The following is a 17473-nucleotide window of genomic DNA, read 5'->3' as shown; positions in this document are numbered from 1 at the left end:
CTTTAATGGGATACTCAAACTACTCATAACTTTAAAACTGTCAGCTGTGGCAAAGTTGGAGGTGTTCACCCCATCAAGTCCCTTCCCAGCTGTACCACTGCCTAGTTGTGCTGCATATAACTTAGTGAGTATCTTAAACGCCAGAGCTGGGGAAGAAGGCTTACCTGGGGAAGACACACGTTATCATCTCCTTAAACTCGTTCAGATCCTAAAAAGCAGAAAGATCACTGTTACTGCTTTCCTAGCAGATGAGACTCAGGATTGTTAAAAGCGCACAAGAACAGCCAGTTCCCAGCTGTTTTCTCAAATATTAACTGTCATGCCTCACATGTGCCTCAAGCTAAATGGTAAAAATCCACTTCTAATTACAAAAACTCAGAAATTAAGAGCACTTGCCAAGGACCCAGGTTAGATGCCCAGAACCCACATGGTGGCTTATAACTACCTCTAACTCTAGTACAAGGGAGTAATGCCCTTTCCTGACCTCCTCAAGAACTAGGCACACATATGGTATGTGTATATATGGGGGGGGGGGGGGGGCAGGCATGACATCATACACAAAGAGCAAAATAAATAAACTTAAAACAAAAAAATTACTTTTTAAAATAAAACCGGAGCCAGCCAGTATTAGCACTTGCAGTCAAAACTGACAATCTGAGTTCAATACCAGGATTCATATGATAGAAGGACTCATTTTCACAAGTTGTCCTCTACGGGGCACACGAACCCTGCATCTGGGAGAACCGGCCTGGAGCAAGAGTGAGGTCAAGGTGTGTCCAACCCTAAAACTGGATCGATCCTCCCTGATCTGGACCTGCATGTCCCTGTGCATCTAGTCTTGCGAGCCCCACCTCCAACACCCTGAGGTGGTCACACAGCCTGAGGACAAGGGACTCTTCTCCAGGCAAATGAAGCACTCCAGTACCTCAGCCCCAGCCAGTGATGTACTGTCACTCCCCAAACCCCACCCACTTCCCAAGGTCTATACAGCCCTTATCACGCCCCCCCCCCAACAAAGGAGAGCCGGGTCACTGGGAGGGCCATATCACTGGAGAAGCCTTCTCCCTTGGCACTTACTGCCAAACCAAGGGCCTGCTAGCCCACCCACCCGGCTTCATTCCTTTGAGTCCAGCATCTGTACAAATCAGATGCCACAAGGGAAGAAACAGAACCCAGGCCTCAGGACAGTCCTCTGACTGCCACATGCACGAGCACACAGACACACAAATTAACGAAGAAAAACAGGGGCAAGGAGATGGCTTGGTAGGCCACGCCTAACAACTTGCATTTGATCACTGAGACCTGTACCGGAGAAAGAGGGAACTGATTCCACAGCTTGCTCTAACTTCCACAGGCTCACCCAGGCGACACACATACATATATACATACATACATACATACATACATACATACATACACACACACACACACACACACACACACATACACACACACATACGGGAAGAACTGTAAGCTTTGTCACAGATGAAAGCAGTCTTGGCGGGCTTTGCCCTTGCACACCACGGATACCTTGTGGACTGAGTGGAGCCATCCTGGGCCTGGAATTCAGGAAGCAGACCTGGGGACTCCATCTGGACTATTGTCTTTCTAATCGACCCTCAATGGAAGAAGGAGACCACCCTTTGCACATGACACAGGCAGGTGGAGAGGAGAGAGCTGCAGCAGGTTCAGACCAGGCTTGAGTGCACATGGATCAGCGAACAGGCCTGACCAGCGCACAGGCCAGAGACACCTAAGGACCCGTCCCGTGGAACAGATACCGAAAGGGTTCACTCTTTGTTCCCTTTAACCTTTTTTCCCTCTTGTGTAAGCTAGTTGGATTGTACAATAAAGTTTAATTGTTAAGAAACAAAGCCTACACATACATAAATACATACACACACACAGAATAAACAAAACTAAAAATGTTACTAGAATAAAAATTAAATAAATAGGGCTCAGATGGCTCAGAGCTGCTCTTCCAAAGGTCCTGAGTTCAATTCCCAGCAAGCACATGGTGCCTCACAACCATCTATAATGAGATCTGCTGCCTTCTTCTGGCCTGCAGTCATACATGCAGGCAGAGTACTGTATATATAACAAAAATAAAATTTAAATCTTAAACAAATAAATAATGAATGTAGGAGTATCTCCCAGTTCTCACTCACTAGGTATTATGTGGTCTGGATAAGTAATTTCATAACCAAGAGATTCTATGGCTGAACTAATGAGAGTGTGGTTCCATGGCATGGAAAGTAGTTGCTGCCTTGCGGGACTGTGCACCCCAGGGAGTTCAGTGATGGCCGGCAGGCTGTGCTCCACTTCACAGACTTATCCTAATAGTGACACTAAGTGGCATCACTACAGTAAGTGGCTGGTGTGGTCACAGAGTAAAGCAGTTTACATTTCTATCTCTGGTTGTTAGTTAAAATGGCCATAAACACACAGACATTACATTATGCATAAGATTTCTGCCCTAAGTACTCAGAGACTGCTCGCGAGGCACCAGCAGCAAGTGCCTAAATTAGACTATTCATTTCCCAGGGTTACTTCGATCAGGAATTCCAGAGCAGAAATGAGAGTACTTTAGTTTTGACTGGGCTCACTTACAGACATCACTGTCATGCCAGCCTGGACAGTCACACTCCTGACCCTCTGTAAACCACAATTCTCTTCAAAGTCACTCATGCTTCACAGCAAGCTGCCTTTTCCAATTAGCTTTCCAAGCCTGTAAACACAGACTATGTTCACCTGGAAATCCACGCCAGCTTCTCAATGGCTGTCGCTGAATCAGTGGACAATAAAGGAACGACTGGTTCTAAGGCTAAGCAAAACAAAACATGCCCTCACATCTGTTGTTAACCTTTCAACGTCACTAACAAGTTTTAAAAATAAGAGAAAAGTAGAATCATGGCCACTAGGACAGCCCTGAGTACTGAGCGATTCCTACAAGGTGAAGCTCACGCACCAGGAGGGCCATAAACTCTCCCCTGAACACCCAGACATGGACTCTTTCTTTTCTTTCATCTTGGCATATGTGTGCGCATAATGTGTGCACATACAGTGTGAGCACAAGCCTGCCACACTGTATGTGTGCAAGTCAAAAGACAATCACTGATGTCAACCTTCTCCTCCCAACATGTCTGAGCCAGGGCCTCTTCTTCACTGTGTGCCAGGTTGTCTTGCCCACAAGCCTCTGGGGATTCTCCCGTCTTCACCGCCCATCTTGTGACTAGCCTTATTACATTTACACTTTAAGAATATGGTGTGAGGAGCTGGAGCGATGGCTCAGTTAAGAACACTGGCTGCTCTTCCAAAGACTGGGATTCGACTCCCAGAACCCACATGGCAGCTCAAAACTGTCTGTTACTCTGATCCCAAGGGATCCAATGGCCTCTTCTGGCTTCCATTGGTCCCAGGCATTCAAGTGGTGCACAGACACATATACTGGCTGTGTGGTTTGAGTGAGACCGACCGCCATAGGCTCTTATGATTGAATGCTTGGTCCCCAGATAGTGGAGCTGTTTGGGAAGGATCAGGCGAAACCTTGCTGGGCAGGTTTGTTACTGGGGTTTGAGGTTTGCCAAGCCCACTGCAGCCCTGGGCCCCTTGCCTGGTGCCTGCACATCAGGACACAAAGCTCTAAGTGCCATGTCTGCTTCCTTCACACCATGATGATAATGGACTCACCCTCTAAAACAGTAAGCAAGCCCCTAATTAAATACTGTTATTTCCTAAGAGTTGCTTTGGTCACAGTGTCTCTTCACAGCAATAGAGCAGTAACTAAGACACAGGCAAAACACCTATACACTCTGGTTTACGTCAACTCAACACACAAAACTAGAGTTATCTATCTGAAAGGAGGGAACCTCAATGGAGAAAATGCCTCCATATGATCCTGCTGTAGGGCATTTTCTTAATTAGTGATTGATGGGAAGAGCCCAGCCAGTTGTGGGTGGTGCCATGCCTGGGCTGGTGCTCCTCGGTTTTGTAAGAAAGCAGGCTGAGCAAGCTATGCTGAGGAAGCCACGAAGCAGCGCCACGGCCTCTGCATCAGCTCCTGCCTCCGGGATCTTGCCCTGCTTGAGCTCCTGTCCTGACTTCCTTTGATGACCGACAGCAATGTGGAAATACAAGCCAAATAAACCCTTTCCTCCCCAACTTGCTTTTTGGTCATGGTGTTTAGTCACAGCAATAGAAATCCTAACTAAGACAACACCCATACACCAAAATAAAATAAATATTTTTTTCTTAACTTAAATATGGTGCCAGGAAGTATAACTGTTCTATCATCTTCAATAGATTATTGGTCTGTTATTTATTTATTTATTTATTTACTATTTTTGAATGTAGGAGTTCTCTGTCTGCATGTACACCTATATGTCAGACGAGGGCACTGGATCCATTTATAGATGGTCATGAGCCATCATGTGGTTGCTGGGAATTGAACTCAGGACCACTGAAAGAGCAGCCAATGCTCTTCACCACTGAGCCATCTCACCAGCCCCAGTCTCATCAATTTTCCATAGCTCAATAAACAACTTTTTCTCTCTGCTAATGCAGGGGATGAAAGTGTGTACGTGTTAAATCACTCATATACCTGGGTGAGATAAAACTGCAGCCACCTGCTTTCTTTAAAACTTGAATTGGACCAGCCTCACAAGTTCACACTTCCGGAGCACTCATACACAAGGTGAAGTTAATCTTCCTCAGACCTAATCACCTACGAGAAAGGGCTGTGCCATATAACACAGAACAGAACTTAGGCACCCTGGAGGCACCCAAGCCCTGAAGGGCCGGCCACAGAACAGCGGCAAAGCAGCAAGCACAGCACTCCGTGGCAGGAAAGGGCAAGTGAAGAAGTAGACTGAGAACATGGAGCAAAGCAGACAGAAGTGAGCACGCACCCAAACCATGGGCCGCAGGACACAAAAGCACTTAGGGACTGCGGCAGCCTGGCTGGCAACATGGAGCCGACAGAGGCTGGAACCTGACAGGCCCAATTGCAGAGTGAACTAGACGCAGAAACAAAGAAAGTGGGATTACTTGTTCATTTTCAGCAGGGACAGTGATGTGCAGAGGATAGCAGTAGTCAGAGGCGTTCAAAACAGTATTTAATGCCTTCCATGTGGCTACCTCTGTTTGGTACTCAGAACACCCAGAGGCACAATATTAAATAGGCTCTCTCAGTCCTTCTGGTAACTTCATCACTTTACCATCAGGAAAGGACCTGCTCCTTTGGTCTCCATGGCCAGTAAGAAATGAATGACTGAAAACAACTATGAGCTCTTTAGACAGAAAATGAGTATGTCTGACCACCCCTTTTGCTGGAGCCCTTGCACCCTAGAGAGTGATGGAGGGGGCTGTCATGGAAATGGTGGCAACCTCAGACCAAAGCCCTAGAACAAGAGAGCAATAGTTCCACCATGCAAGTGGCAGAAGACAACTCTCTCCTCCAAAAGATCATCAAGGACAAGAGAGCCAAGTCTTTTTTTTTTGAGACAGGGTTTCTCTATGTAGCCTTGGCTGTCCTGGACTCGCTTTGTAGACTAGGCTGGCCTCGAACTCACAGTGATCCACCTGCCTCTGCCTCCCGAGTGCTGGGATTAAAGACGTGCGCCACCACGCCCGGCTAAGAGAGCCAAGTCTTTAGAGGCAAACTTCTGTGGAGGAATGCTGGGTGAATGTATCAACTGTCAATAAAGCACTGTTTAGCCAATCAACTGGGCAGAAGGACAGGAAGTGGAAGGCGGGACTTCCTGGAGAAGAGGGAAAAGTTTGATGGTTGGAGAAGGGACAGGTTTTTGGACAGTTGGTGGAGGACAGTACAGACTTGAAAAGGACCGGCCCAGGGGTCACAGTGACAAGTGCTTGGAATATACGTATGTTATAAGGTTTAGAGTAGTTTGTTTAGTTTATGAGTAGATTAGAATCAGTTTAGACTCTGCCCAGCGAAGTGCTGGCAGCTTTAAAGTGCGTTTCAGTCTCCCTGTGTCAGTTATTTGCTTTGTAGGCCGAACAAATACAAAATACTGTAACAAACTTCCAAGCAACAAATGATGCGTCCAGTCTCACAGCAATTTAAAGCAGGGACTGGGCCAGGAGAAGGGGAGTGTGTTGTAGTAATCCTGGCACTTGGGCCTAAGAGTTCAAAGGCAGTCTGCGCTATAGATGAGATTCAAGAAAACACAAAGTGGGGGCTGGAGAGATGGCTCCTGGTTAAGAGCACTTGCTGATCTTCCAGAGGACAACACAGATTCAACTCTCAGCACCCACATGGTGGCTAAGAAATATCTGTAACTCCAGTTCCAGGGAATCCAATACCCTTCTCTGGCCTCTGCGACATTAAGCAAGCAAATAAAGCACGTGCACACACACACAGGCAAAACACTCAGCTGCTTTAAAGATTATTTAGTTTTACTCATGTGTATGTGTGCAGGTGTGTTTATGGGCACTACATTTTTGCAGGTGTCCCTAGAGACCAGAAGGTATCAGATCCCCTGGAGTTACAGGCAGTTGTGAGCCACCAATGGGCTGGGAACCAAACATAGGTCCTCTGAAAAAGCAGCAAGTGCAATTAACCACTCAGATACCTGGTCAGCCCTAAAATAAAGGTTTTTTTAAGTACATAAAAATAAAGCATGGTAGCCAGGCATTGTGGTGCACGCCTTTAATCCCAGCACTTGGGAGGCAGAGGCAGGCAGACCTCTGTGAGTTCGAGGCCAGCCTGGTCTACAAAGTGAGTCCAGGACAGCCAAGGCTACACAGAGGAACCCTGTATCCAAAAACAAACAAACAAAAAGCATGGTACAATGGCTATTCTTGGTTAACTTGACTGAAATTAACTAAAACCCAAATGGCTAGGCATACCTGTGAGGAATTTTTTTTTTTTTTAAATTAAGTCGTTGAAGTGGAAAGATCCACTTCTAATCTGAATTTTTGAGGTGAAAAAATACACTTTTTAATCCCAATTTTTTTGAGGTAGAAGATCCAGCTTAAATCTGGATGATGCCTTCTACTGGTAGCCTACATAAAGGACATGGAAGACTTTGCTCTCTCTGCCTGCTACTCTTACTATTGTGGGCTCAAGCCCATTCCTTCACTGGCACAGAGCATACTTCTTCAGGATTCTCGCATCTGGCACCTGAAGACCAGCTGAGACATCCAGCCTGGCTGAACAACTATTGGATTCTTGGACTTTCCATTGGTAGACAGCCATGGTTGGACTAGCTGGACCACAGCCTGTAAGCCACTCTAATAAATCTCCTTTATATAATGCGCGTGCATGTGTGTGTGTGTGTGTGTGTGTGTGTGTGTGTGTGTGTGTGTATGTGTGTGTGTGTATTCCTTCCATCAGTTCTGTTCCTGTAGAGAACCTTGACTAATACACATAGATTGGCAAACTATGGCCACACAACCTAAGTTTGGGCCACCATTTCATTTTTTCACTTAAATCAGGTATTACCAACAGACTGGAGAGTTGTCATAAATAGTCTAGAAAACCCATAATATTTTACTATGTGGTCTTGCCAATATGTAGTGTAAAAGACAAACAGATTGTTCAGTGGAGAGAAGGACTAGAAATCAAGCTGAAGTCCAGGAGAGACAGACGGCGACCTGAGAGGTACAGAGAACTCACACGAGAGGCAGCATGGAGGAGTTAGCAAGGTTAGTCACTGGGCGACTGGCAGAAGGACTCACGCTCATAGGAATCACCGACAACACAAGAAAACAGAACTGCTTTGAAGACAGTAAAAGAAGAAAAAATATGACATCTCTTTTGACATGTATAAAGCTAAGGCAAGCCTTAGAGTAAGGGCTAGCAGGCAGCAGTGCCTGGAGTCCGGCAGGAACCTGAGAGACCAGCGCTGGGGATGGATGCTCATGTAGCTATGGTATTTGTGACTGAAGTCATGGTAGAGAGTAAGGTCTCTAAAGATCAGAAAATGAGGGAGGACGAAAGGTGGAGCGATGGCGTAAGAGGCACAGCCACAGCAGATAGGGAGAGGCAGAGAAAAGCCAGCGCAGGGCCAAAACACATGTGACACTGACTCAGGTGACCTGGCTCCAAGTACAAAAATACCACCAAGGTCCCCAGGAAGCCTCAGGGGGTTCTGCAGTAGCAATCAAATGACACCACTTTCCTTCCAGCTTTCTTGAGTCTAGTTTCAGAGTGCCTGTGGCCTACCCTCTGGGCAGCAGTGAATGGGCCAGCCCAGCAGCATCGATCGAGGAAATAACTCCTTAGGCCTGCTGTGGCCATAGCTGACAGCGTCACTAGCTCAGGCATACATCCTACCAAAACGGCACAGGCGGGCTGGAGAGATGGCACAGCACCTCAGAGCACTTTCAAAACGCCGTCCTAGGACCCTAGACAAGTCTTTTTAAGATAATGTCTGAGGGGCTAGAGAGATGCTTCAGTGGCTAACAGCATGGACTGCTCTTTCAGAGGACCCAGCACCTACCTCGCAGCTCAGAACCTCCTAATCACTCCAGTCCCAGGCTGCCCTCCTCTGGAACTCTGTGGGTGCCAGGCATGCACATGGTATACATACATGCAAGCAGAACACTCATAAATCTTTAAAAAAGAAAAGAGTCCAGGCAAGCACATGAGTCGTTGCCAGGAACATGTCACATACAGGGCAACGAGGACACACGACCCAGGCAGAGCGCGCTGGAGGCACTTACCGCAGGCAGGGGGCAGTAGAACTGGTGGACTGTGTGCATGACATCCAAGAGCATATTGTGTCCAACAACCAGCTTCCCCTGGGGAGAGACGGGGTAGGAAAAGCATGTCAAAGTGACATCGGGGCTTAAGAGTTTGGTGGACGCTTCAGATGAGACAGTCACAGCACAGTCAGGCTAGCCTGCTGCTCACTACGTAACCCACACAGGCCTCACGCTCAGCCTGCCACAGCCTCTCAAGTGCAACGATTACGGGTGTGTAACCACTACAGCCACTCTTAGTGACTTTTTCCATTTTTCTTATTTTTATTAATCTTGTCATTTTCAAGAATTTGATGCCTTTTTTTTGTTTGGTTTTGGCTTGGTTGTTTTTTTTTTTTTTTTTTTTTTTAGATAAGTCTTGCTGTACCAACTACAGCAATCCTCCTGCCTCAGCTTCCCTGAAAAGCTGGGAATATAGAGCACACTGTGCCTGGCTGGAAATCGTTTGAGTGACACACTTTCAAATAAAATCTGAAATCCTGTGAACTTTGACATGTCAGAAAGTTGTAAATAAAACTTCAAATATACTTTTAAGATTCTTAAAATATCTTTAAAACAACCTACTTCTTTTTTTTTCTTTTCTTTTCTTTTTTTTTTTTTTTTTTTTTTTGTTTTTCAAGACACGGTTTTTCTGTGTAGCCTTGACTGTCCTGGACTTTCTTTGTAGACCAGGCTGGCCTCGATCCACCTGCCTCTGCCTCCGGAGTAATGAGATGAAAGGTATGTGCCACCACAGCCAGAAGTGGTGGGGCACACCTTTAATCCCAGCACTCAGGGAGGCAGAGGCAGGCGGATCTTTGTGAGTTCAAAGCCAGCCTTTTCTACAGAGCTGTTAACACAGAGAAACCCTGTTTCAAAAACAAAAATCAAAACAAACAACTTTTTTTTTTTTTGGTTTTTTGAGACAGGGTTTCTCTGTGTAGCCTTGGCCATCCTGGACTCACTTTGTAGACCAGGCTGGCCTCGAACTTACATCGATCCGCCTGCCTCTGCCTCCCAAGTGCTGGGATTAAAGGCGTGCGCCACCACGCCCGGCTCCAAACAACCTATTTTTAAAGATGTACTTATAATCATGCTATAAAATATAAAAATAACTAATTCCTGGGGCTAGAGAGATGGCTCAGAGGTTAAGAGCACTGCTTGCTCTTCCAAAGGTCCTGAGTTCAATTCCTAGCAACCACATGGTGACTCACAACCATCTATAATGAGATCTGGTACCCTCTTCTGATGTACAGGCAGAGAAAACACTGTATACTTAATAAATGTTAAAAACAAAACAAAAAAATAACTCCCAATTCTATTAAACTCAAAAAATGTTCGCTTCCTACACCATCTGTGTCACAGTTCAGTGGGTCACACATACTACTCTCTTCTTTTTAAAAATGTATTGTTATCAATCTGTGTCTGTGCACTCAAGCACACACCCACGCACATACTTGTGTGGGTGCTGGAGCGGGCAGGTACACCTGCTCCAGCATGCCTGAGGAGGAGGTCAGGTTACAACTTTGTGGAGTAGGCTCCCTCCTTCCACCCCTACATGAACTTGGGAAATCAGACTCAGGGTGTCCAGCTTGCTTGGCAGGTACCTTTACCCACCGAGCCATCTTACTGACCCTCATTGCTTTTGGCCATACATGTACAATAAATTACTCCATTTTAGTAGCTACTAAAAATAAAATTTTTATTAAATTAAAAAAAAATTTTTTTGTAAAAACTCCTTAAATAGAATGTCACCCTAGACTTACAGGGCTGGAGAGATGTTGTTGCTCGGTTAGTTTTGGAGGATGGGGGATGGGAGTTGAGACAGTGCGTCATATAGCCCAGGCTGGCCTTGAATGCCTAGGTAGCTGAGGATAACCTTTAAGTCCTGATCCTTGTGTCTCAGTCCCCAGGTGCTGGAGTAAAACATGTGCCACCATAGCCAACTTGGTTTTCAAATTTCTTTGTTTATTTTTGTCACAATGGTGGGTTAAGATGGGTGTTTTGTTTTGTTTGACCCTACAGAGGGTCTCTCTCTGGGTAGCCTGGGCTGAGCTGTACTCACTGGGTAGCCCTGGTTGGCTGACTCAGTTGTTAACATAAAGCATTGTCTTAGTTAGAGTTCCTATTGCTATGACCATAAAGCAAGTTGGGGAGAAAAGAGTTTATTCGGCTTATACTTCCACATTGTTGTTCATCACTAAAGGAAGTCAGTACGGGAGTACGAACAAGGCAAGATCCTGGAAGCAGGAGGTGATGTGGAGCCATGGGGTGGGGGTGGGGGGCTGCTGCTTACGGGCTTGCTCCTCGTGACCTGCTCTGCCTGCTTTCTTATAGCGCCCAGGACCACCAGCCCAGAGGTGGCACCACCCACAATGGGCTGGGCTCTCCCACAATGATCACTAATTAAGAAAATGCCTTACAGCTGGATCTCGTGGAGGCATTTCCTCTCTGATGACTATAGCTTATGACTGTAGCTTGTGTCAAGCTGACACAGAACCAGGTAGCACACATCAACTACTACAATGAAGCTGTTTACAAAGTCCCAATGGTTCTTCATGCAACATGTTAAAGTCAGACCTTAGCTTAATTTTTTTTTTTTTTTTTTGGCTCAGTATTTGGGTAAGTCTTGAGTCTCCGTGCAATGTTGAAATTCCAAGCACTGTAGCAGATTCCAATCAGAAAACATGAGAAGCTGGGAGGATATGACTCGGGGTAAAGCATCTTGACCAGACACTATGAGGCCAAAGACTGCAAGAGCTGCATAAAAGGCTGGCGTCTGCTCAGTATTACACTGCTCGGAAACTCAGGAGTCGGCCCAGCCAGTAAAGCGGTTCGGCACCACATGCATCTGAGGACCTGAGTGTGGATCCCCAGAACAGTGGCACGCAGATCTATAATCCAAACACTAGGGAGCCAGCCTGCTCAGTGAAGACCAAGGTAAGTGAAGGGGGCTGGGCGGAGCAACTGAAGAAAGAAGATGCCCAAAGTCAACAACCGCCTTAGTCACTGTTCTATTACTGTGAAGAGACACCATGACCATGGCAACTCTTACAGAGGAAAGATTTAACTGGAGCTGGCTTACAGTTTCAGAGGGTTAGTCCACTATTATCATGAAGGGAGCATGGTGGTATGCATGGCACTGGAGCCGTAGCTATATCCTGATTCGAAGGCAGAGACACAGAGAGAGAGAGAGAGAGAGAGAGAGAGAGAGAGAGAGAGAGAGAGACAGACACTCTGGGCTTGACATAGGCTTTTGAAACCTCAAAGCCTACCCCCAGTGGCATACTTCCTCTAATCCTTTCTTTCTTTTGGTGGTAGGGTGGACAGGGTTTCTCTGTGTGGCCTACGCTGTCCTGGACTCACTTTGTAGACCAGGCTGGCCTTGAACTCACAGCGATCCACCTGCCTCTGCCTCCCGAGTGCTGGGATTAAAGGTGTGAGCTACCACGCCTGGCCCTCAAACTCTACTCTTAAGGCTACAGGGATGGACTGACGGCTAAGCGTGCTTACTGCTCTTTCAGAGGACCTGTATTTTGTTCCTAGCACCCATGCTGTGTAGCTCACAATCTCCCGAAACTCCAGCTCAAAGGTCATCGGAGGATGCTCTCTTCTGGCTTCTGTAGGCACCTCATTTGCGAGGCATACAGACAGAGATTTAAAGACATGCTCCAGGCTAGGTGGTAGTGGTGCATGTCTTTAATCTCCAGTGAGGCTAGCCTGTTTTAGAGTGAGCCAGGACAGTGAGGACTACACACAGAAACCCTGTCTGGGAAAACAAAAGTCACTGTTTCCAGAATAAGCCAAGGGAAATACAACATGACAGCAGAAGATGTCCAAAGTAAAGGAACAGGAAGCTTACTCAAAGGGCTTAATAGCCAAACTAAAAAAGAACCAATAAAAAGCATTCAAAATTGAGCAACAAAAAAAGCAATAGAAATACTGTTATAGCCAGCCACGGTAGTGGATGCCTGTAATCCTAGCACTTGAGAAGTTGAGGCAGCAGGATGAAACAGTCTAAGTCTCTGTCTCAAAAACAAACAAAACTAGGTTGGGTTTTAATTTTATGATTTGTTACCATGTTTTGTACACCAGACTGTCCTCCCAACTCCTGATCCTCCTGCCTCTGCCTCTCAAGTGCTGGAATAACAGAAGTGCAACAGCACAGCCTGCTCCCCGAAGATACTTACTAGCTACAAAGGAAAAAAACAGTAAGTTCACAAGGCAGCAATTCAGCAGACAGCACCTCAGCAATCCATGGCTAAGGTCAACACCATAAATACCATTTCTGTGCTATTCTTGCCAAAACAGAACATTCTAATTCTAACCACGAAAACAACAAATCCCAATTGAGGGGCATTTAACACAAACACTAAGATCCATCAGTACTACCAAGTTGTAGAAACAAAGAAAAAGTATCAAAGTCTACGAGAGCAAGGAGCGATAATGAGCAAATCTAAGCAATCCTGGACAGAACTGTGAAGAGAAAAAGGCTTAGCTGAGAAACCCCTGAAATTCAAATCAAGGTTTTAGTTTACTTCCTCATATTGTACCAGTGCATTTCCTGGTCCTAATAACCATGTAACAGCAATACAAGAGGTTAGCACTAGGGACCGTTGTCCAAGGTGCGCATGGAAAGTCTGTATTATTCCTGCACCTTTTATGTGACTATGAAACCAGAAGCCGGAGGCTCCATGCCTGAAACCAATACAGTGGAAGGAGAAAGGGCCCCTAGAAATCGTCCTCTGGCCTCCACAGGCATAAGCACACACACAGACGGAGACAGAGGCTGGAGACGCAGCTGAGTCAGCAGAGGGTTTGCCTAGCAAGGTCCTAAGGCCAAATCTGAGAAGCACAAGAATATTTATAAATATATAAAACATGTAACATGGATCTACAGGAACTAGATAATGACTTAGTGTAATGTAAATATTTAAGAGGGGTTGGGCCGGAAGTGGTGGCACACTCAAGGAAGCAAAGGCCTGTGGATTGCTGTGGGTTGAGGCCAGCATGGTCTACAAAGTGAGTCCAGAATAGTCAAGGCTACACAGAGAAAACTTCTCTTAAAAAAACAAACAAAAAACAAAAAAATCTTAATTTCTAAGATCTATAACTTAACTTTTTTTTTCACTTAGTTTCCTCTAGATCCTAGGAAACAGTTTTATTTAGATCCTTTCACTAAACTGAGTTTTAAAGAGGTCTTTGTCATTTTCCCAGTTCTCAGATCTGCTCAGGTATTCTAGATATTAAAAGTTATTATTAACATCTGCTGTGGTTTTTTTCAGATTTTGCATAACTAAGCAAATAGAAGTGCGTATCTTCTTGTATACAAGGAGAGCAAATGTCTCAACTATGGAAGTAAGCTGAGTTATTATGTTAGTTAATGAGGATCAAAACTGAAGTCCCTTGCTTCTCAAGCCGGCTAGCTAGGTGTGCACACAGGACCAACTGCAGCCAGAATCTGTTTTTTCTGGGTACCTGTGGCCTTAGTGGTTGTTGAAGAGACTTACCCCTTTCCCCTCCCAGGATCACACAACTCTGTGTTCAACACAGTTTAACTGTACTTCAGTAACAAGAGTTCCTCGTAGCTAATAATCTTCTCTTATAAGGCTCTATCATTTGTGCTATCTTTAACAGAGGACACAGTGTGCCCCTCCCACTGCCCACATTGAAAAAACCTGCCCTTGCACTCTGAGAGGGTGTTGATGGCCAAGCATCTAGGGAACAAGAGAACTCCTCCCCAGAAGCAACTGTCCAAGGAGAAGAAAGTGTTAGACCCAGATGATCCACTCTTCAAGCAAGAGCACTGCCTGATTTACCCACAAAAAAGGTGGATGCCTTTCGGAGGTCAAGGAAAGATGTCTACCATAGAACTCGAGCACTTACATAACCAGCCAGCACACTTTCAAAGCTTTACTATTACTAAGATATTATCGCTGCATTTCTGGATTTAGGTACAGTGCTACTTGCTCCTTGACGTCTGCTTCTCATCGTCAGCCTGGTGAATGTCAGCTCCCGCAGCTACACAAGACATTACAGGCAGGGTAGTCCTCCACTGTACTTCTGCAACAAGGGCTTGCTGAAAGCTGGTTTCGCTACAAGTCAGCAATGATGACTTCTGACCTGGTGCACTGCACAGCAGCAGCCCACATTACTAACTTCCTCCTCTGGATGAGGTAACCAAGCATGCAATTTGTAATAGCAGTTAGACACTTCGTTTTAAATATTGTGCTTAGCCATTTCACTAGAAACAGAACCAAACTGTGGACGACTTACCGAATGAGCAATGGCATGGATGACTCTTGAAAATCCCACAGCATCATTCAGTTCCTCCTAAGTAAAAGAACTAAATTAAGAACAGGGCTGGCAAGAGGGTTCAGTGCATAAAGGCACTTGCCACAAAGGTCTCACATCTAAGTGTGCCCCTCAGAACTCTGTAAAGGCTGAAGAGAAGAAACAACTCCTCAAAGATTTTCACTGACCTCCATGTATGTCCTCTGACACATGAGCGCCTCTCTCTCTCTCCCTTCCTCCCTCTCTCTCTCTCTCTCTCTCTCTCTCTCACACACACACACACACACACACACACACACACACACACACACACTACTACAAAGGCCATTGCATTCATTTGAATGAACTAAAGCCTGAACCTCCCCCAAAATGAAGTTTTACATCAAGTAGAACAGCTTTAGTGTCAGCGTCTGTATCAGTACCTTCTAAGTGCGTGTACAATGACTACCTACAGAGCTAGAGAGATGCCTGCGCAGTTACCAGTGCTACTCCTCCTGCAGGGACCTGGGGTCCATTCTAGCCCCCCTCAACCACCTATATAACTCACGGCCTCATCTGATTTCCAAGGGGGTGTGCACGCATGTACACACATACATATGCATGTACACACACACACACGTACACACACAGAGACATACACTAAACAAAACAAAATAAACTTTTTGGTCTGGAGAAATGGTTTGGAGGTTAGGAGCACTTGCTGCTCTCCCGGAGGAGCTGAGCTCAGTCCCCAACACGCACATCAGGTCGCTCACTAAATGCCTTCAACGGCAGCTCCCGGGGCTCGCAGGCCTTCCTCTGGCCTCCCAGGACCCCTGTGCAGATGTGGCATTCACTCACAAAGACACACACCACACCCACACACACATACAAATGAAAATAATAAAAATCAATCTTTTAAAATAGTACTAATCTTTAAAAAAAAAAGAAAAAGAAAAAAATCTGCACACTTTTCTGGTTTAGAAAGTAGAATAAGCAAGTGCTAAATTACTCATTAATTACTCAAATTAATAGCTCTCAGAGTTGACCCATCACTTCATACATTGAAGCAGGGTTAATTTATTTTTTTTCAGAATCAGGATCTTACACAGCTCATGCTGGCCTTGAGCTCCTGACCTTCCTACCTCCACCTTCCAAGCCCAGGTGCTGGAGTGAGAGGCATGCATCACCACACCTAGCTGCAGGATGTTTTATAATCTCCAAGTTAATCAAGGTGACTTACATAAGATAACAACTTCAGGTAGCCAAGGCAGAGCATGGCTTCGATCCCAGCAATTGAGAGACTAGGGTGAGAGAGTCAGGAACTGTAGTCTAAGACTTAAAAAATAATCCAAACAAACTAACTTTAACTAACAGCCATCTGCTGGCTAAACTGAATCCAACAACTGTGATCCAAAAACACACAGAAAGGAATTAATCCAGCTGGGCAGTGGTGGTGCATGCTTTTAATCTCAGTACTTGGGAGGCACAGGCAGATGGGTCTTTTTGAGTTCAAGGCCAGCCTGGTCTACAGAGTGAGTTCCAGGACAGCCAATGCTACACAGAGAAACCCTGCCTTAAAAAAAAAAAAAGAAAGAAAGAATGAAAGAAAGAAAGAGAGAAATCCTATTTATATTTTCGTTTCTTACTTAGATTAATAAAACTGTGCACACTTACCTGCTCCTTTGCGTACTTCTCCTGCTCTCTCCTTTTGCGTTCTTCTTCATCTACTTTGCTGATAACTACATGTCTCTCCTTCTAAAAGGCAAAGCGAATGTGCAGTTTTATGGAAACATTGACCCCTTTGCCTCCAAAGTGCTGTGATAAGTCTAAATGATAATTCTGATGTTTTAGGCTACACAGTGAGCTCAAGTCCAGCCTCAGCTATATGAGACCATCTCACTGAGCCAAGAAGAAAACAACCAAAAGTTATAAGCCAAAGCACAGGCAAAAAAAACCAGAAACTATACTGCAAGGATGCCAAAGCTGAGTGGGTACCAACTCCTCTGCATCTGCGTGTCCATGACGCTTCCAGTACCTTAGGAATTCAAACCAACAGCTGAAATCAGCTACAGACTGTGCCAGTAAGTCTTTGTATAATGAGCACTGAGGTTTTGTTGCTTTTGAAATTCTAAATAACTAGTGTGTGTCTGTGCGTGTGCATGTGTGTGTGTGTATGTGTGTGTGTATGTGTATTTTGTTTTGTTTTCCAAGACAGGATTTCTCTGTGTAGCCTTGGCTATCCTGGACTCACTTTATAGACCAGCCTGGCCTCAAACTCACAGAGATCTGCCTGCTTCTGCCTCCCCAAGTACTGGGATTACAGGCGTGTGCCACCTCACCAGGCTGTGTGTATGTGTAAATTTTAAGAGAATAAGACGGGCTGGAAAGATGGCTCAGCAGTTAAGAGCACTTGCCGCTCTTCCAGAGGACCCAGGTTTCACTGCCAGCACCACATGGCAGGTGTCTATGACTCTAGTACATTGCCCTTTTC

The 17473-nt window shown here is 45.5% G+C and overlaps 1 protein-coding gene across 1 annotated transcript in view; it reads right to left on the bottom strand.

Annotated features, from left to right (window-relative positions):
* Parn (poly(A)-specific ribonuclease) overlaps positions 1-17473 on the bottom strand; it is a 131912-nt gene that overhangs the window by 100387 nt on the left and 14052 nt on the right. The window contains exons 11-14 of the mRNA XM_051168059.1: positions 16657-16737; positions 14983-15039; positions 8689-8766; positions 165-208 (exon numbers count right to left, since the gene is read on the bottom strand). Coding sequence (XP_051024016.1) covers positions 165-208; positions 8689-8766; positions 14983-15039; positions 16657-16737 — 260 coding nt within the window. The remainder of the gene's footprint in view (positions 1-164; positions 209-8688; positions 8767-14982; positions 15040-16656; positions 16738-17473) is intronic.

This window comes from Acomys russatus, chromosome 25 (assembly GCF_903995435.1).
Source record: "Acomys russatus chromosome 25, mAcoRus1.1, whole genome shotgun sequence".
Taxonomy (NCBI): domain Eukaryota; kingdom Metazoa; phylum Chordata; class Mammalia; order Rodentia; family Muridae; genus Acomys; species Acomys russatus.
The sequence above is the reverse complement of the archived record's forward strand: the minus strand, read 5'-3'. Positions and strand labels throughout refer to the sequence as shown.